Source organism: Drosophila mauritiana, chromosome X, assembly GCF_004382145.1.
Source record: "Drosophila mauritiana strain mau12 chromosome X, ASM438214v1, whole genome shotgun sequence".
NCBI classification, from domain to species: domain Eukaryota; kingdom Metazoa; phylum Arthropoda; class Insecta; order Diptera; family Drosophilidae; genus Drosophila; species Drosophila mauritiana.
The window spans coordinates 6,681,450-6,701,776 of NC_046672.1; the positions used below are offsets into that span (position 1 = coordinate 6,681,450).

At 37.1% G+C, this 20,327-nt stretch overlaps 1 protein-coding gene across 1 annotated transcript in view; it reads left to right on the forward strand.

Moving 5' to 3' along the window:
- The first annotated feature begins 540 nt into the window (after positions 1-540).
- The window catches only part of LOC117146662 (uncharacterized protein DDB_G0284459), a 66,878-nt gene continuing 47,091 nt past the window's right edge, over positions 541-20,327 (forward strand). Inside the window, exon 1 of the mRNA XM_033313004.1 lies at positions 541-884. Within this exon, the coding sequence (XP_033168895.1) occupies positions 555-884 (330 nt within the window). The 5' untranslated portion in view covers positions 541-554. The remainder of the gene's footprint in view (positions 885-20,327) is intronic.

Consider the following 20,327-nt stretch of genomic DNA (forward strand, 5'->3'; position numbering starts at 1 on the left):
GCCGCAAGCTGATTAAGGAAAACCTAAATGATTTTCAATTCTTAACTATAATATCAATAACTTACTATTTGAGTATATCTCAGCTTGCATTTATGATATATTTTTTAAACCCCGTTTTATTTAGTTATTGTTAAATGTTTAGTCGTTGCCTATGCATAATACTACTCTATTTTGGGTACTCAACCGTTTAAAAGCTTGGCGGAATAGCAAACGATTTGGGGACAAGCAATAAAGCAGCTATTTGCCAAATTCCCCTATATTCGAAACGCATACAGATGAATCCCTATATGTCTGACACTTAAGAACAAGCAGTATTTATTTGCGCTCTACTCACTCGTTCAACAAATGTTTTTCTTCCAGTGGGGCTGGAGCAAAACACTTGCAACTGGTGGAGGCGAGAAACCGAACGCAGAAACCAGAGACAGGAAAACACAGCGGCAACCAAAGTGTTGCATACTTGGCACAAATAGAATAGCGTGAGCGAGGATACGGATACGAATATACGTAGATACAGATACATATCCGCCACTCCATAGACGCAGAGGAGCGGCAACATGCCGTCGTCAGCAATAAATAAAGCAGCACGCAGTGTTGCCAATGCGATCCAATTGCTGGCAATCGTTCTCTATTGCTGCTGCATGGTGCATGGACAACAGCAGCAGCAACAGCAACAGCAGCAGCAGCTACAACCACAACAGCAGCAACACTTGAAGTACCAGCAATTGCAATACCAAATGCAGCAGCAATATGAATACCAGCAGCAGCAGCACTACCAGCAGCAGTTTCAGCAGCAGCAGCAGCAACATCTGACACCCACGGCAGCACTTGCCCAGCAGCAGCCGCATGAGGAGCAAATCGACTTGCTGTCCACTCAACCAACTCAGGTGAGTGATAATCTGACCATCACATTTTATAACAATTATTGTGGGGTGAAATGTGCAGAGGGTTGGTGGGTAGTTGCTGGTTTGCACCGAAAAGTAAAGCCGACTCCAGCTCATTTTGCAATTAATTGAACTTCGAGAGCCAGGCAGAGTTGCCACAGCTGCCGCACATCTGACTGTCTCTCTCTTTAGCTCTCTCTCTCTCTCTCTCTCTCTCTATCGCTAGCTTCCATTGGTGGCAAATTGAATTTGATTTCAGTTCTTCTTCCAAAGCAGCAGCTGCAACTGCTTAAAAACCAAATCCCCAATTGCCAACTTTTCGTTTTGCCAGCCCAGCTTTTCCAGGAGATTGGCCCACAGCCAGGCAGTGAACCTCAAGTTCAATAAGCTGATTAACTGAATGAAATCAGCAATGAAAATGAAATAGAAAGTGCCTCCAGCTTTTTGGCTTGGCTTCTTTTGTTGCGTTGAACCACCAAGGCAACCGCCGCCATCCAACTGATGCCCTCTCAGTCCCAGGCGCCCATTTGCCAAAGTTGCCACCCAGAAGTAACCACTTCTGGCAGCCGCACTTCTGGCAATTTGCGGCTGTTAAATGATTAATTTGTTTTTGATAGACTTTAAGTTATATTTAATTAGCAGAGCAAGAAAGAAAGAGAGGAAATCGGAAAGGAAAGAAACTTTTACCCAGAGGAAGCTTGCATTTGAAATGAGTTGGCAGCTCAATTGGAAGGCTGTGGAACAGTCTGGCCAGATTAAGTTTGGCAATGGATGTGGGATAATTGACAGGCACACAATGCATAAGCAAAATGAACAAGACTAGCTCTTTGACTATATTTGTTACTTAAAAGAATCTAAGATCAGGTTATAAGCCCATCATAAGCCAGTCTGGCAGCCCAGTTAGTGCAGTTTTCAGAGCAACAAATATTTTGACACTTTGGCACACATTCGGAGGCATTTCAATTGGTGTGTCTGTCGTACTTTTTTTTTCAAAGACCACTTCTTGTGGGGTTGACAGCCCTGGCTGCGGCAAGCCTGTTAATTTCACACACGATTTGCTGCTTAGTTTTTGCACTTTCTACACTCCTGTCAACTGACTTCTCACAGTCTTGACTCCTCTTTCTCCTCCTCCCAAACCACCAAACACCAAACACCCCCTCTTTGGACAAAAGGCGCGCCAAGCTTTTGTCAGGGGCACGACCACCGACTTTCCATCCCAACGCAACCGTGAAACACCACCCCTTCCCACCACACACTCTTTTTTTCGTCATTCCGCTGAAACTGAAACCCAGAGCTCTAAACCAACTTTGCAGGACAAAACGTGGCAGCGTTTTGTAGATTTTTAAGTCCCATAAATTTTAAGTGTCAATATATAAAACCGCATATGTGCGGGGCCAACAATGGATGCGCCACATGGCGGGGTGGGGGCGTGGCAAAGGATGGGAAGTGGAGGGGCAACGAATGGCTACGAGTCGAAATTCATAAATTCAAGGGTGGACGAAACGAAATGGTAAAATAAAATGCAACCAGCAGAAGTAAAAGCAGGAGCAGTTTTGGCTTGGATTGCGAATGGACTAGAGATGGAACACTCGTTGGGATTATCAAAAATAACTATCGAAGCTTGGTTATCGATTCAGCGTTTTTAGACTGTTGAAGCTAAATAAATGCGCGTACGACTTTGTAATACTTCCACTTTATTCGACAAACTCATCCAGAATGCCTCTTTCAGAGCGAACCGCTAACATTCTTTCAATCCTAATATTAGTTTACATAGGTTTAACATAGTCATAGTGTTAAGAATATCGATATGTCTGAGTGACCCTCAACCAGCCTACTGATCCTGGTTTCTTATGTCAACATAGTTTGCCTGTCTTACACAGGAGGAAAACGTTGTGCAGATGTTCTTCGCCCTGGTCACACACAGCTGAGAGATTTTCAACTCCTCGCGCTGCGTCAGATTTTTTTCTTTCTGGTGCAACTGTTGGAAAAGATATGTTGATGTGATGTTGAATCTCATCCTTAAGATCCATATTGTAACGCTGGTACAGTTTCGACGTTTTAATCCATCCATCTTCCCTTATTCGACCTTTCTGTTGTGCTCGCCACCGAAGGCCGCGTCTGGCGTATTCTCATTTTCTTATGCTCTGTATGCTCCACAAAATGCTGTTTTTTAAAGATTTCAGCGTTCTCTTCTGCTACTTGGCTTTGTTGAAATTCGTTTCCAGCGAAAAAGGTAGGTGACTCATCAAAAGTGAGAGTAGTGAATTATCAAAACTGCAACTAGCAGACCAACAATATGATCTACGGCTGTATTGGAATGAGCACAAATTAAGATTTTGCGGTCCAGCGTTTTGGCAACATTTCCGTACAAAGTCTGCAGTCATAGTTCCGGTATAACCTTTGTCTTTCCGGTCCCCTGAATCAGAGTGAGGCTCGGTTGTAAATCGTCAATTATACGTTGATAGGTGCGCAATAAGATTTTTTTGCACACGATTTCGCACACAGTCGAATTTCCAACATTACAAACACATCTGTAATGTTGGAGAGGCAGAGGAGGAGGAGAGGCAGAGGAGGAGGAGAGGCGGAGAAGGAGGAGAGGCAGAGGATTGGAAACTTTGGAACGCATAATATCATCTATTAATTTTAGGCAGGCGCACGAAAGCCATTGAATTTTTTTCGTGCGAATTCGAACACGAATTAAGAAAAAAAAAATTACAGGTTAAATTCCCTGCTACTTCCGCTAGCCGCACCGTCGCCGATCGCCGGCTAGACTGAAGTGCCTTTCCGTAGGCTGTGGTCCGCTTTATATAGCAGTGAATTGTAGTGTGCCCGCATATCCCGACACATTTCAGCCACATAAAAGTGTGCCCGACTCACTTTTGGTCTGTGTGACCATCCTTTGCCGTAACAGGCGCGTGCGCGGCTTGTTTAAATTCAGTTGTCTGCTGATACTGAAAAGTTAATCTTGATCTGGAATATTCTCTGGAACGCCTTCCTGTGACGATTATGTTGAGATTTCAGGATCGGTGCCGGGGTGAATCCAGCATTCTGGCTCTCTTCTTCTTCTAGTGCTTGGCCTCTTTGTTTTGGCGGTATTTGCCCTAAACGAGCCATTAATTCAGCTTTAAAAGCTGAAGCCAAAAAACCGCTATCATTCTCTCAATCCTAATGTTAATTTACATAGGTTTAACTAGTCATAGTGTTAAGAAGTATCGATATGTCTGAATGACCCTGAACCAGCCTATTACAACAGGAAGCTTAGCCACATATGTAAAGTTTAGCTTTTTTAAGTATCATTGCCTGCCTTTTACTCCACACAATATAGCAGCTGCAGATTTTATTATATAGGGATAGGAACTAAAAATAATAATAATATGTTTGGGGCTGAGTCCCAAAACTATCGGTCATGCTACACGTGTCACGTTGCCATCCCTGGGGAGCCACACATAAATTATATGAATGAGGTTTTTTGCTTTATAGTTGCGCGTTCCGTGTCTGTGGCCGAGGGCCATGGCCATTCGGGCCAAGCTCTCTGCTCCTGCCTCTGACCGTACCCCCTTTCCAACCCACTAATCCCCCAGCTCCATGTGGCTTTTATTTTATTGCAAACTTCAAATAAAAACAACAGCAAAAAGTTGTTAAAAGAAAACGGGCGAGCGAGCCAAAAAAAAAAAAACAACAAAATGGAATCCGACGCGGGAAGCAGCACGAGAGCAAAGTGGATATATTGTATGAAATAAAAAACAGCATCAACAATGCAAGTTCTCGGGGAGGCAGTATACTGATCCTGGACCCCCGAATCTCACCGAATCCCCCCGAATCCTCCCCAAACTAAGTGAACTGCGGTCGCCGCATTGGAAACCAAGACGTGGGGAGGCAATCAAATCAATTTCGTCCTGCACTCCAGTCCATCGAGCCATGACCGCATCAAAATCGCCAGCGAGGAGTTCAATGTGTGGCATTTAATAATCGATGGGTTCATCAATCAAGGTCCTCTGCCTAGGCTTCATTTTTCATCCGGTTCGAGTGAGTTGACACAAATAGCAAACAGCTTAAAATTCAATAAAATTGCCACATTCTTAAGCGATTGATTTATCGAAAGTGGCAATTGCATGTGGTGGGGGTAATTTCTTAAAATTCAATACAATTTCCGTGCTTTGTAACAACTGATTTATGGGGCATGCAGTATATGGGTTATTTCGAGCAGACTTCCGTGAACAAATAGTTTATGCATTCACATGTAAAATGAAATGTTACAAATACTAAAAATAGTTTTACTCTGCTGATACAGCTCGATTAAATCTCTTAAGCTCATGCACATATTGGAGAGGAAAACGAGTATCCAACCCATAAACTCCATGATGGTAGAATTATGAAGATTTTCGCAGCACTCGTGGCAAATTATCTTGAAATTGTAATTACAAATTTTGTAGCGTACTTATTAGGGCAAGCAGCTGAGACATCCACTAAAAGGAGGCGGCGGGTGGCGGGAAATGGGAGTGAAAAATGGAAAATGGGCAAGTGGCAGGAAAACCCCGTTGAGACGCCGTGTCAGTCAATGGCAAAGCTGAAAATCGCTAAAGATTAATGATGCAAAAAATTGAGCATCATTAAAGAAAGTGAAAATGGAATTAAGTGCAGCTGAAAGAGGATGGGAAAATGGGTCGGCGGGGGGTGGTGCAGGCAACAGGGAAGTGGAAATGTTGATAAAAAAAAACACTCTCACACACACATGAAAGAGATGGGGCCGAAGTACGTGCAACACGCAAGGCGGAAGAAAATGGCGGCATAAAACTTAACTACAATAAGCGCCGGGCATCCGGTGTTGTTGCATCCACAAACAAAAAATGCATACATGAATGCTATCAATCATTTGCTTGCTTGTTTTCATTTCCAATTTATAGTAATTAAAGAATCACTTTATAAAAATCAGCTATTATCGTGTCATAATTAATTCACATAAATAACATAATTAGCAGTTTTTGTTTATTTGATTTATTACAAGCCTGTCCTACAGCAAGAGATTTTTCCATGCAATAATTAGTATTCAAGAGATGGTAAATATTTACGAATTTCCTACATGCACCCAATTTTTTCGCTGTGTGTGTGGGCGTGACCTCGAAGGTCTATCTGTGTAGCAAGTAGTTAGGGCAAGTGCCACGTACGTGCAGCGGAAGCGGAAATGGCAAGTGGCGTCACAGAAACGCCCTCTGTTGGTGGGAAAGTAGCATTAGAGGAGGCGCTCGCCAGGGGAATCCCCGCTAATGTCTTGAGCACGTTGTCTCCGTTGAGCCCGTGAAACCGCCAAAAAGCCCCTAAAACCTCCTAATCCCCCCGCGCGGACCTAGACCAGCCAGCAGAACGGGGACAACAAGTTAGCCTCAGTTATGGCTCATGGCCCGAATAAAACACTTCATAAACTATGGACAAGCTCGGAATTTTCACACATCCCAGTGGAAATCTCCCCTATCGATTTGGCTTACACATATTTTAGCACCAAGTTGAGTTTTAAACGAACTTTCAAATTTATTAACTTGATGGAGTTACATTTAACGCTTATCATTAAAGCTGTTTAGCTGGCATGATTTTTCTTACATAATTAGACTTCTTACTACCCGCTTACCAACTGTTGCCTGCAAAACCATTATAATTAAAGCAGCCTTAAATGGTAAATTATATGCCATTTTACCTGTCGAACTTACAGCCCTGAATGTGATATTTTCCCCACCATTTCTAACGTCGAGCAAAGGAGAGAAAATTGGGAAATTCTGAAGCCAAAATGAAAATGTCTGTCTGGAGGCATTAGACAACAACTTAGTGGGTTGCGGTGGGCGGATAAGTTTTGCCCTATACTTGCAACCGCAACGCGAATATTTTGTTACGCAACCCGCAGAAGGAGATGGCAATAAGCCGCAGAAAGAGATGGCAGCATAGAACGGGCATGCCGAAAAATAATTAGCGCGTTGTGTTTATAAGTTTCCGTTTAAAAGCGTTTTACGTGCTAACCGGAGGGGAAAAACTGGTGGAAATGGCTGGGGGAAAATGTGTGCGAAATGGGGTTCACTGCTGGATGAGATTACAGCTTTGATATATTAATGAACTGCCACAGGGGGCGGGGCGTGGCGGTGCGACGGGGCAAAAGGGCAGCATCCGGAACACGCCCATTTCCATTGATGTTTTCCACTTTGAGGAAGGTTAATCTATTTACAAACGCACCAGCTAAGCGATTCAATTATTAATGAATTTAAATTCATTTGTGACAACTTTGTAGCAAATTCGGTGCTACATTTGTGCATTCTCTGTTCTTTGGATTTAATCAATATCTAAAATAAGTACTGCTAGTCCAATAAACCACAAATTTTTATTCAATTAGGGCAACTTTGCACACAATGCCTTAAAAATAAAATTCGAAAAAACCATACCAATTTGCGGTTTTCGCTATAAACTTGCCGCGAAATAGTTGCAAAAAAAATATGTTGGAAACAAAAAAAAAAAAAAAAAACGCCAAACCAAACAAAAATCCTTTGACTTTGTTTGGCCAAAGTTGGTGGATTGAAAAGGGTGGGCGTGGCCGGGGGACTGGTGTTTTTGGGCAAACAACAGCATCAAAAGCCAGCACGAATATGCAAAAATAAAAAGTTGATTTTGTTGTTTTATAGTTTCGCATATGAAAACATTGGGCCGGGCCAAAAAGCAGCGGCTGCCGGTGGCATGTGATAAGCGCCACTAAAGCCCTATAAGCTTACGGCATTACAGCAACATCAGCAGCCGGCAACTGGCAACCAGCAACTTGCAACATCGGCAATGGGGCAACCAGCAGCCAGCTGCCGACAGCCGGCAACTTGCTGCAAACGGCTGCTCCCGAAAAATAGGCAACAAACACAAGAAGCGGCAGCAGGATTAAGTGCAACTCGGCGGAGCGGAGAACGATGAAGGGGCTGCTGGGAAAAGCTGCGATGAAATGCCAAAATATGTTAGTCCTAGTGCGCCGATAAGAAGAATCCAAAATGCGGCTGTCTGACGTACATTAAGTAATGCTGTTGAAAACTAATTATCCTTCAGGATTGAAAAGTATCAAGAAACTAATCAATTAGTACGAAAATATATATAGAAAGGTAATTAAGTAATTAAGACAGCCCTCAGGTAAAGAACCTGCAAAGAGCAGCAATGATATCTTCAGTTAAAAATGTCATAATTAGGTTTATATATTAAATATGTACTATTTTAGTAGTACTCACTTAGTCAAATGGGAATTCGATTGCCCAACGACCTTTGCCCTCTGTCAATCGTCAATCGCCCCCCGTTTGCTGATTTTTTGCTGGCGTGTTTGCCTTTCGATGCGATCCCCGCATAATTAGCTCATTTCGAATGCATTTGAATGGATTCCCCCCGATTTGGTTACAAAATGTGATGGTGTGTATTTGCAAAGTGCCGGCAGGGGAAGGGGAGGTAGATGCATTGTTGTTACTGACACAATCACGTACACGAGAATGTGTGTGTGTGTGTGTGGGCATCCTTGGAAAAATGGTCGCCAATTGAGCGGTTTGTTTGTCTGCTCAATCCACTCGGAAAAATCACAGCCCCTCTGCATTCCGCTGACATTTCCCTAAACTCTGGAAAAAAAGTACTAAACAAATAAAGTGGCTTGCAAATGATTGCAAAAAATCTGCATAAAATATAACAAATACCAGTTGCGAAATTCCACACACCCATCGTTGGGCAAAAGTGCTTCATTAGCACAAAATTAGAGGTAAATCCTTGTGAATTATTACTATCCTGGCTGGCGGAATTGGTTTGAATATTTGCGTGCTGGCGAGTCCAACATTATTGTAACTAATTAAAGTGAAATGCAAATATTTGATCAAATGAAAATTTGCTCGACTGAAATTGATTAAATTTTTGGTCGCGTCAAAAAAATAAATAAAAGAAAATGTCAAACGAGGCGAGCGCATTCGAATAAAATGAAATGAAATTACAAATTAATGGTTGGCGAACAATGGTAAGCCAAAAAGAGTTTGGTTACACAAAATGTGCAATGCTAGGGTTTATAGGCGGAATTTTTGGCTAGTTTATACCAATTTACATGGAACATTTTGCCACTCTCTTTTGTGTGCAGTCACTTGCAAATCGGTATAAAACCCAATGCAGCTTTGTTTTAACAGACACCATACAACATAAAATGGGCTATAGAACAGGGAACTTTTCGAAAAAAGTCTATGTTTTTTTAACAAACGTGATCATAGCTTCAATATTAATTTAATTTAAATCGAAATATTCAAATTATTATTTTCTTTATGAAACAGCAGGCTGCACCCCAGCCGATTTTAATGGTATCTATGGGATGCGCCGCTCTTACGATTTCCCGGAATGTTTTCCCCTCGTAGCCCCCATTTCCCCTTGAAACCACTCTCACCCCACCCACCCCCTCCCCCTTCCCTGCCAACTGCCAACGAGCTAAGCGTCCATTTAAATGTTGGTCAAACCCCCGCTGCTGCTTTCCTCTTGGCTGGAAAATGGGGTGGCAAAGCGGAAGGATATCTTGTTCGCACGCCATTACACACTCACAGACAAAGTCTGCTACCGATCTGTGTGGGTGTGTGTGTGTGTGTGTGTGTGTGTGTGTCTGTGTGAGAGGTTGAGTGAGTGTGTGTGCGAATGCAATTCGATTGCACACGCTCGAGTGGGCGACAAGCGTAAAAATGCAAATATTTACAAATATGAGAACGAGACCAGAAATTGCCATTGCAAAAAGCGTGGAGCTGCGGTGCGCGAGGGAAAGTGCCTCTCAACCAATTTCCCCCCATTCGGCTCCACTTTTGTTATCATTGCGGCTGCCAGTTTGAATTTCGGTTTTGTCAACTGGCAACACCATTGTAGCAATTTGCAATTTAAACACAATTTACCGACATACTATTTGGCATATGAAACATAGAATATTCCCGCTCTAAAGTGGCCAAGTGCAAGCGGAAAACCGAGCTCAAGTCGAGAGTCAACTCATTCGATTTTCCACCCCCCACCCCTTTCCGGAAAATCCTTTGCATGTTAATCGTAGTTTTCAATATCGAAAAATCCCCACTTGATAAAAGGCCAAATGCCCGGGGACAATTGAAACTGCCATCGCACCGCCGGCGTTTGTGTCACCCCCAAAATGTCAACTAAATTATTAGGATAATACATATATATTTATTCCAGCCTCAGGTACTTAAATATAAATGCGTAACATTATAGTTTGATAGAATGATAATTCTAAATGTATCCTCGTGCCTGAAAGCCATCCTTTTTTCTGTCTGTGCATCTGTTCAATGTGCGTTTGAATCTCCCGTATTTATATTGTGATATCGTCGTCGTTTTGCCTTGTAATTAAATTTCCTGTCGCTACGCCCATGAGAGAACGAAGTGGCCATCCCCCACCATGACCTACGACCTCGGCGTCAGTAGAAAGGAGGAGAAGCACACAAGCTGCGTCTGTGACGGGGTGAGAAATAACGCCTGAGCGTAAACTGTTTTAAACTGCATGACAGTTGATTTCACTTGACTTAAGGTGTTGAGGCACCGAAGAAAAATAAAGTGGGGGAAAAAATGGAGCGCCGAAAGAAGGTCAACAAGCTGCGGCCAACGTTCAAGCTTGTGGGTTAAGCCAAGATTTATAAAGCCAACAGAAACACGAGACGGCAACGGCAACTATTTGAGTTAGGGCCACGCACTGAATTATTGAATGGATTGGCCAATTGACAGGGAAAATGACTTTGTGTTCGCCGTGCATGTGTGTGTGTATGCGTGTATGAGTTTGCGTGTATGTGTATGTGTGGGCGATTTGAGGTGTAATGAAGCGATTGCCCGATGTAGTTACCGTCAGCATTTAGGGCCATCAATATGTAATTCTCATTCCCATTCCCGATTCTCAACTTGGAATCACCCTGCCCCATCCCATCGCTTTTGTCTCCGCCCGCAATTTGTCAATAATTGCTCAAGTCATGGCTGCCGGTGGCTTCGATTCGATTCCATTCGAATTGAATTGAACAGGGGTGCGGCCAATGTGTCTGCATGATTCATGAGTGCCACATGATCGCCCTGACCCGAATCGCTTATTACTTAATAATTGTTCGCTGGTTTAAACTGCAGTTTAACTTTTGTTATTGCACTTGCCCGCTTTTGATAACCGGGTTTCAACCTAACACCCAATTGGCAGATTATCCGATTTCAAATTTCAGTCGACTAGAAACCAAAATAATCAAAAAATATTAACCCAGATTTTTAGTAGGAAAAATATCAGAATTTTACGTACAACTTTTGTAATTGAAGTTCAGATGTAGAATGCCATACCTTGTTGAATTCGTTGCTTAATTTCCTATCGAGTGGCATCCCCAGCTAAAAATTTTTAAATTTTACCGTTTTTCGAAAAAAAACGTGATGTAACCTTACAAAAAAGTGAAAATTTCGAAAAAAATTCATTTTACCAAATCCTCTAAAATGGGTAATGGGTCGTTAAGTTAGGTTGTCAGCTACAAAAAACAGCATTTTTCGTATCCGTGAGTCTTAATTCTGCGAAGTTACAACTAAAAACCCATTAAAAAGATCGATAATATTGGCAAAAAATTTATCTTGATTTTTAGTAAGAAAAATATCAGAATTTTACGTACAACTTTTGTAATTGAAGTTCAAATGTGGAATGCCATACCTTGTTGAATTCGTTGCTTAATTTCCTATCGAGTGGCATCCCCAGCTAAAAATTTTTATATTTTACCGTTTTTCGAAAAAAAACGTGATGTAACCCCTTACAAAAAAGTGAAAATTTCGAAAAAAAATTCATTTTACCAAATCCTCTAAAATGGGTAATGGGTCGTTAGGTTAGGTTGTCAGCAACAAAAAACAGTATTTTTCGTATGCGTGAGTCTTAATTCTGCGAAGTTACAACTTAAAACTCATTAAAAAGATCGATAATATTAGCAAAAAATGTATCTTGATTTTTAGTAAGAAAAATATCAGAATTTTGCATATAACTTTTGTAATTGAAGTTCAAATGTGGAATGCCATACCTTGTTGAATTCGTTGCTTAATTTCCTATCGAGTGGCATCCCCAGCTAAAAATTTTTATATTTTACCGTTTTTCGAAAAAAAACGTGATGTAACCCCTTACAAAAAAGTGAAAATTTCGAAAAAAATTCATTTTACCAAATCCTCTAAAATGGGTAATGGGTCGTTAGGTTAGGTTATCAGCTACAAAAAACAGTATTTTTCGTATGCGTGAGTCTTAATTCTGCGAAGTTACAACTTAAAACTCATTAAAAAGATCGATAATATTAGCAAAAAATGTATCTTGATTTTTAGTAAGAAAAATATCAGAATTTTGCATACAACTTTTGTAATTGAAGTTCAAATGTGGAATGCCATACCTTGTTGAATTCGTTGCTTAATTTCCTATCGAGTGGCATCCCCAGCTAAAAATTTTTATATTTTACCGTTTTTCGAAAAAAAACGTGATGTAACCCCTGACAAAAAAGTGAAAATTTCGAAAAAAATTCATTTTACCAAATCCTCTAAAATGGGTAATGGGTCGTTAGGTTAGGTTGTCAGCTACAAAAAACAGTATTTTTCGTATGCGTGAGTCTTAATTCTGCGAAGTTACAACTAAAAACTCATTAAAAAGATCGATAATATTAGCAAAAAATTTATCTTGATTTTTAGTAAGAAAAATATCAGAATTTTGCATACAACTTTTGTAATTGAAGTTCAAATGTGGAATGCCATACCTTGTTGAATTCGTTGCTTAATTTCCTATCGAGTGGCATCCCCAGCTAAAAATTTTTAAATTTTACCGTTTTTCGAAAAAAAACGTGATGTAACCCCTTACAAAAAAGTGAAAATTTCGAAAAAAATTCATTTTACCAAATCCTCTAAAATGGGTAATGGGTCGTTAGGTTAGGTTGTCAGCTACAAAAAATAGTATTTTTCGTATGCGTGAGTCTTAGTTCTGCGAAGTTACAACTAAAAATCCATTAAAAAGATCGATAATATTAGCAACAAATTTATCTTGATTTTTAGTAAGAAAAATATCACAATTTTGCATACAACTTTTGTAATTGAAGTTCAAATGTGGAATGCCATACCTTATTGAATTCGTTGCTTAATTTCCTATCGAGTGGCATCCCCAGCTAAAAATTTTTAAATTTTACCGTTTTTCGAAAAAAAACGTGATGTAACCCCTTACAAAAAAGTGAAAATTTCGAAAAAAATTCATTTTACCAAATCCTCTAAAATGGGTAATGGGTCGTTAGGTTAGGTTGTCAGCTACAAAAAACAGTATTTTTCGTATGCGTGAGTCTTAGTTCTGCGAAGTTACAACTAAAAATCCATTAAAAAGATCGATAATATTAGCAACAAATTTATCTTGATTTTTAGTAAGAAAAATATCAGAATTTTACGTACAACTTTTGTAATTGAAGTTTAAATGTGGAATTTACCAAATCCTCTCAAATGGGTAATGGGTCGTTAGGTTAGGTTATCAGCTACAAAAAACAGTATTTTTCGTATGCGTGAGTCTTAATTCTGCGAAGTTACAACTTAAAACTCATTAAAAAGATCGATAATATTAGCAAAAAATGTATCTTGATTTTTAGTAAGAAAAATATCAGAATTTTGCATACAACTTTTGTAATTGAAGTTCAAATGTGGAATGCCATACCTTATTGAATTCGTTGCTTAATTTCCTATCGAGTGGCATCCCCAGCTAAACATTTTTAAATTTTACCGTTTTTCGAAAAAAAACGTGATGTAACCCCTTACAAAAAAGTGAAAATTTCGAAAAAAATTCATTTTACCAAATCCTCTAAAATGGGTAATGGGTCGTTAGGTTAGGTTGTCAGCTACAAAAAACAGTATTTTTCGTATGCGTGAGTCTTAATTCTGCGAAGTTACAACTTAAAACTCATTAAAAAGATCGATAATATTAGCAAAAAATGTATCTTGATTTTTAGTAAGAAAAATATCACAATTTTGCATTGAAGTTCAAATGTGGAATGCCATACCTTGTTGAATTCGTTGCTTAATTTCCTATCGAGTGGCATCCCCAGCTAAAAATTTTTAAATTTTACCGTTTTTCGAAAAAAAACGTGATGTAACCCAGTATTTTTCGTATGCGTGAGTCTTAATTCTGCGAAGTTACAACTAAAAACTCATTAAAAAGATCGATAATATTAGCAAAAAATGTATCTTGATTTTTAGTAAGAAAAATATCAGAATTTTACGTACAACTTTTGTAATTGAAGTTCAAATGTGGAATGCCATACCTTGTTGAATTCGTTGCTTAATTTCCTATCGAGTGGCATCCCCAGCTAAAAATTTTTAAATTTTACCGTTTTTCGAAAAAAAACGTGATGTAACCCCTTACAAAAAAGTGAAAATTTCGAAAAAAATTCATTTTACCAAATCCTCTAAAATGGGTAATGGGTCGTTAGGTTAGGTTGTCAGCTACAAAAAACAGTATTTTTCGTATGCGTGAGTCTTAGTTCTGCGAAGTTACAACTAAAAATCCATTAAAAAGATCGATAATATTGGCAAAAACTTTATCTTGATTTTTAGTAAGAAAAATATCAGAATTTTACGTACAACTTTTGTAATTGAAGTTTAAATGTGGAATTTACCAAATCCTCTCAAATGGGTAATGGGTCGTTAGGTTAGGTTATCAGCTACAAAAAACAGTATTTTTCGTATGCGTGAGTCTTAATTCTGCGAAGTTACAACTTAAAACTCATTAAAAAGATCGATAATATTAGCAAAAAATGTATCTTGATTTTTAGTAAGAAAAATATCAGAATTTTGCATACAACTTTTGTAATTGAAGTTCAAATGTGGAATGCCATACCTTGTTGAATTCGTTGCTTAATTTCCTACCGAGTGGCATCCCCAGCTAAAAATTTTTAAATTTTACCGTTTTTCGAAAAAAAACGTGATGTAACCCCTTACAAAAAAGTGAAAATTTCGAAAAAAATTCATTTTACCAAATCCTCTAAAATGGGTAATGGGTCGTTAGGTTAGGTTGTCAGCTACAAAAAACAGTATTTTTCGTATGCGTGAGTCTTAATTCTGCGAAGTTACAACTAAAAACTCATTAAAAAGATCGATAATATTAGCAAAAAATTTATCTTGATTTTTAGTAAGAAAAATATCAGAATTTTACGTACAACTTTTGTAATTGAAGTTCAAATGTGGAATGCCATACCTTGTTGAATTCGTTGCTTAATTTCCTATCGAGTGGCATCCCCAGCTAAAAATTTTTAAATTTTACCGTTTTTCGAAAAAAAACGTGATGTAACCCCTTACAAAAAAGTGAAAATTTCGAAAAAAATTCATTTTACCAAATCCTCTAAAATGGGTAATGGGTCGTTAGGTTAGGTTGTCAGCTACAAAAAACAGTATTTTTCGTATGCGTGAGTCTTAGTTCTGCGAAGTTACAACTAAAAATCCATTAAAAAGATCGATAATATTAGCAACAAATTTATCTTGATTTTTAGTAAGAAAAATATCAGAATTTTACGTACAACTTTTGTAATTGAAGTTTAAATGTGGAATTTACCAAATCCTCTAAAATGGGTAATGGGTCGTTAAGTTAGGTTGTCAGCTACAAAAAACAGTATTTTTCGTATCCGTGAGTCTTAATTCTGCGAAGTTACAACTAAAAACCCATTAAAAAGATCGATAATATTGGCAAAAAATTTATCTTGATTTTTAGTAAGAAAAATATCAGAATTTTACGTACAACTTTTGTAATTGAAGTTCAAATGTGGAATGCCATACCTTGTTGAATTCGTTGCTTAATTTCCTATCGAGTGGCATCCCCAGCTAAAAATTTTTAAATTTTACCGTTTTTCGAAAAAAACGTGATGTAACCCCTTACAAAAAAGTGAAAATTTCGAAAAAAAATTCATTTTACCAAATCCTCTAAAATGGGTAATGGGTCGTTAAGTTAGGTTGTCAGCTACAAAAAACAGTATTTTTCGTATCCGTGAGTCTTAATTCTGCGAAGTTACAACTAAAAACTCATTAAAAAGATCGATAATATTAGCAAAAAATTTATCTTGATTTTTAGTAAGAAAAATATCAGAATTTTACGTACAACTTTTGTAATTGAAGTTCAAATGTGGAATGCCATACCTTGTTGAATTCGTTGCTTAATTTCCTATCGAGTGGCATCCCCAGCTAAAAATTTTTAAATTTTACCGTTTTTCGAAAAAAAACGTGATGTAACCCCTTACAAAAAAGTGAAAATTTCGAAAAAAATTCATTTTACCAAATCCTCTAAAATGGGTAATGGGTCGTTAGGTTAGGTTGTCAGCTACAAAAAACAGTATTTTTCGTATGCGTGAGTCTTAATTCTGCGAAGTTACAACTTAAAACTCATTAAAAAGATCGATAATATTAGCAAAAAATGTATCTTGATTTTTAGTAAGAAAAATATCAGAATTTTGCATACAACTTTTGTAATTGAAGTTCAAATGTGGAATGCCATACCTTGTTGAATTCGTTGCTTAATTTCCTATCGAGTGGCATCCCCAGCTAAAAATTTTTAAATTTTACCGTTTTTCGAAAAAAAACGTGATGTAACCCCTTACAAAAAAGTGAAAATTTCGAAAAAAATTCATTTTACCAAATCCTCTAAAATGGGTAATGGGTCGTTAGGTTAGGTTGTCAGCTACAAAAAATAGTATTTTTCGTATCCGTGAGTCTTAATTCTGCGAAGTTACAACTAAAAACCCATTAAAAAGATCGATAATATTGGCAAAAAATTTATCTTGATTTTTAGTAAGAAAAATATCAGAATTTTACGTACAACTTTTGTAATTGAAGTTCAAATGTGGAATGCCATACCTTGTTGAATTCGTTGCTTAATTTCCTATCGAGTGGCATCCCCAGCTAAAAATTTTTAAATTTTACCGTTTTTCGAAAAAAAACGTGATGTAACCCCTTACAAAAAAGTGAAAATTTCGAAAAAAAATTCATTTTACCAAATCCTCTAAAATGGGTAATGGGTCGTTAAGTTAGGTTGTCAGCTACAAAAAACAGTATTTTTCGTATCCGTGAGTCTTAATTCTGCGAAGTTACAACTAAAAACCAATTAAAAAGATCGATAATATTGGCAAAAAATTTATCTTGATTTTTAGTAAGAAAAATATCAGAATTTTACGTACAACTTTTGTAATTGAAGTTCAAATGTGGAATGCCATACCTTGTTGAATTCGTTGCTTAATTTCCTATCGAGTGGCATCCCCAGCTAAAAATTTTTAAATTTTACCGTTTTTCGAAAAAAAACGTGATGTAACCCCTTACAAAAAAGTGAAAATTTCGAAAAAAAATTCATTTTACCAAATCCTCTAAAATGGGTAATGGGTCGTTAGGTTAGGTTGTCAGCTACAAAAAACAGTATTTTTCGTATGCGTGAGTCTTAATTCTGCGAAGTTACAACTAAAAACTCATTAAAAAGATCGATAATATTAGCAAAAAATTTATCTTGATTTTTAGTAAGAAAAATATCAGAATTTTACGTACAACTTTTGTAATTGAAGTTCAAATGTGGAATGCCATACCTTGTTGAATTCGTTGCTTAATTTCCTATCGAGTGGCATCCCCAGCTAAAAATTTTTAAATTTTACCGTTTTTCGAAAAAAAACGTGATGTAACCCCCAAAAAAGTGAAAATTTCGAAAAAAATTCATTTTACCAAATCCTCTAAAATGGGTAATGGGTCGTTAGGTTAGGTTGTCAGCTACAAAAAACAGTATTTTTCGTATGCGTGAGTCTTAGTTCTGCGAAGTTACAACTAAAAATCCATTAAAAAGATCGATAATATTGGCAAAAACTTTATCTTGATTTTTAGTAAGAAAAATATCAGAATTTTACGTACAACTTTTGTAATTGAAGTTTAAATGTGGAATTTACCAAATCCTCTAAAATGGGTAATGGGTCGTTAAGTTAGGTTGTCAGCTACAAAAAACAGTATTTTTCGTATCCGTGAGTCTTAATTCTGCGAAGTTACAACTAAAAACCCATTAAAAAGATCGATAATATTGGCAACAAATTTATCTTGATTTTTAGTAAGAAAAATATCAGAATTTTACGTACAACTTTTGTAATTGAAGTTCAAATGTGGAATGCCATACCTTGTTGAATTCGTTGCTTAATTTCCTATCGAGTGGCATCCCCAGCTAAAAATTTTTAAATTTTACCGTTTTTCGAAAAAAAACGTGATGTAACCCCTTACAAAAAAGTGAAAATTTCGAAAAAAAATTCATTTTACCAAATCCTCTAAAATGGGTAATGGGTCGTTAAGTTAGGTTGTCAGCTACAAAAAACAGTATTTTTCGTATCCGTGAGTCTTAATTCTGCGAAGTTACAACTAAAAACCCATTAAAAAGATCGATAATATTGGCAAAAAATTTATCTTGATTTTTAGTAAGAAAAATATCAGAATTTTACGTACAACTTTTGTAATTGAAGTTCAAATGTGGAATGCCATACCTTGTTGAATTCGTTGCTTAATTTCCTATCGAGTGGCATCCCCAGCTAAAAATTTTTAAATTTTACCGTTTTTCGAAAAAAAACGTGATGTAACCCCTTACAAAAAAGTGAAAATTTCGAAAAAAAATTCATTTTACCAAATCCTCTAAAATGGGTAATGGGTCGTTAAGTTAGGTTGTCAGCTACAAAAAACAGTATTTTTCGTATCCGTGAGTCTTAATTCTGCGAAGTTACAACTAAAAACCAATTAAAAAGATCGATAATATTAGCAAAAAATTTATCTTGATTTTTAGTAAGAAAAATATCAGAATTTTACGTACAACTTTTGTAATTGAAGTTCAAATGTGGAATGCCATACCTTGTTGAATTCGTTGCTTAATTTCCTATCGAGTGGCATCCCCAGCTAAAAATTTTTAAATTTTACCGTTTTTCGAAAAAAAACGTGATGTAACCCCTTACAAAAAAGTGAAAATTTCGAAAAAAAATTCATTTTACCAAATCCTCTAAAATGGGTAATGCAGAATTTTACGTACAACTTTTGTAATTGAAGTTCAAATGTGGAATGCCATACCTTGTTGAATTCGTTGCTTAATTTCCTATCGAGTGGCATCCCCAGCTAAAAATTTTTAAATTTTACCGTTTTTCGAAAAAAAACGTGATGTAACCCCTTACAAAAAAGTGAAAATTTCGAAAAAAATTCATTTTACCAAATCCTCTAAAATGGGTAATGGGTCGTTAGGTTAGGTTGTCAGCTACAAAAAACAGTATTTTTCGTATGCGTGAGTCTTAGTTCTGCGAAGTTACAACTAAAAATCCATTAAAAAGATCGATAATATTGGCAAAAACTTTATCTTGATTTTTAGTAAGAAAAATATCAGAATTTTACGTACAACTTTTGTAATTGAAGTTTAAATGTGGAATTTACCAAATCCTCTAAAATGGGTAATGGGTCGTTAAGTTAGGTTGTCAGCTACAAAAAACAGTATTTTTCGTATCCGTGAGTCTTAATTCTGCGAAGTTACAACTAAAAACCCATTAAAAAGATCGATAATATTGGCAAAAAATTTATCTTGATTTTTAGTAAGAAAAATATCAGAATTTTACGTACAACTTTTGTAATTGAAGTTCAAATGTGGAATGCCATACCTTGTTGAATTCGTTGCTTAATTTCCTATCGAGTGGCATCCCCAGCTAAAAATTTTTAAATTTTACCGTTTTTCGAAAAAAAACGTGATGTAACCCCTTACAAAAAAGTGAAAATTTCGAAAAAAAATTCATTTTACCAAATCCTCTAAAATGGGTAATGGGTCGTTAAGTTAGGTTGTCAGCTACAAAAAACAGTATTTTTCGTATCCGTGAGTCTTAATTCTGCGAAGTTACAACTAAAAACCTATTAAAAAGATCGATAATATTGGCAAAAAATTTATCTTGATTTTTAGTAAGAAAAATATCAGAATTTTACGTACAACTTTTGTAATTGAAGTTCAAATGTGGAATGCCATACCTTGTTGAATTCGTTGCTTAATTTCCTATCGAGTGGCATCCCCAGCTAAAAATTTTTAAATTTTACCGTTTTTCGAAAAAAAACGTGATGTAACCCCTTACAAAAAAGTGAAAATTTCGAAAAAAAATTCATTTTACCAAATCCTCTAAAATGGGTAATGGGTCGTTAGGTTAGGTTGTCAGCTACAAAAAACAGTATTTTTCGTATGCGTGAGTCTTAATTCTGCGAAGTTACAACTAAAAACTCATTAAAAAGATCGATAATATTAGCAAAAAATTTATCTTGATTTTTAGTAAGAAAAATATCAGAATTTTACGTACAACTTTTGTAATTGAAGCTTAAATGTGGAATTTACCAAATCCTCTAAAATGGGTAATGGGTCGTTAAGTTAGGTTGTCAGCTACAAAAAACAGTATTTTTCGTATCCGTGAG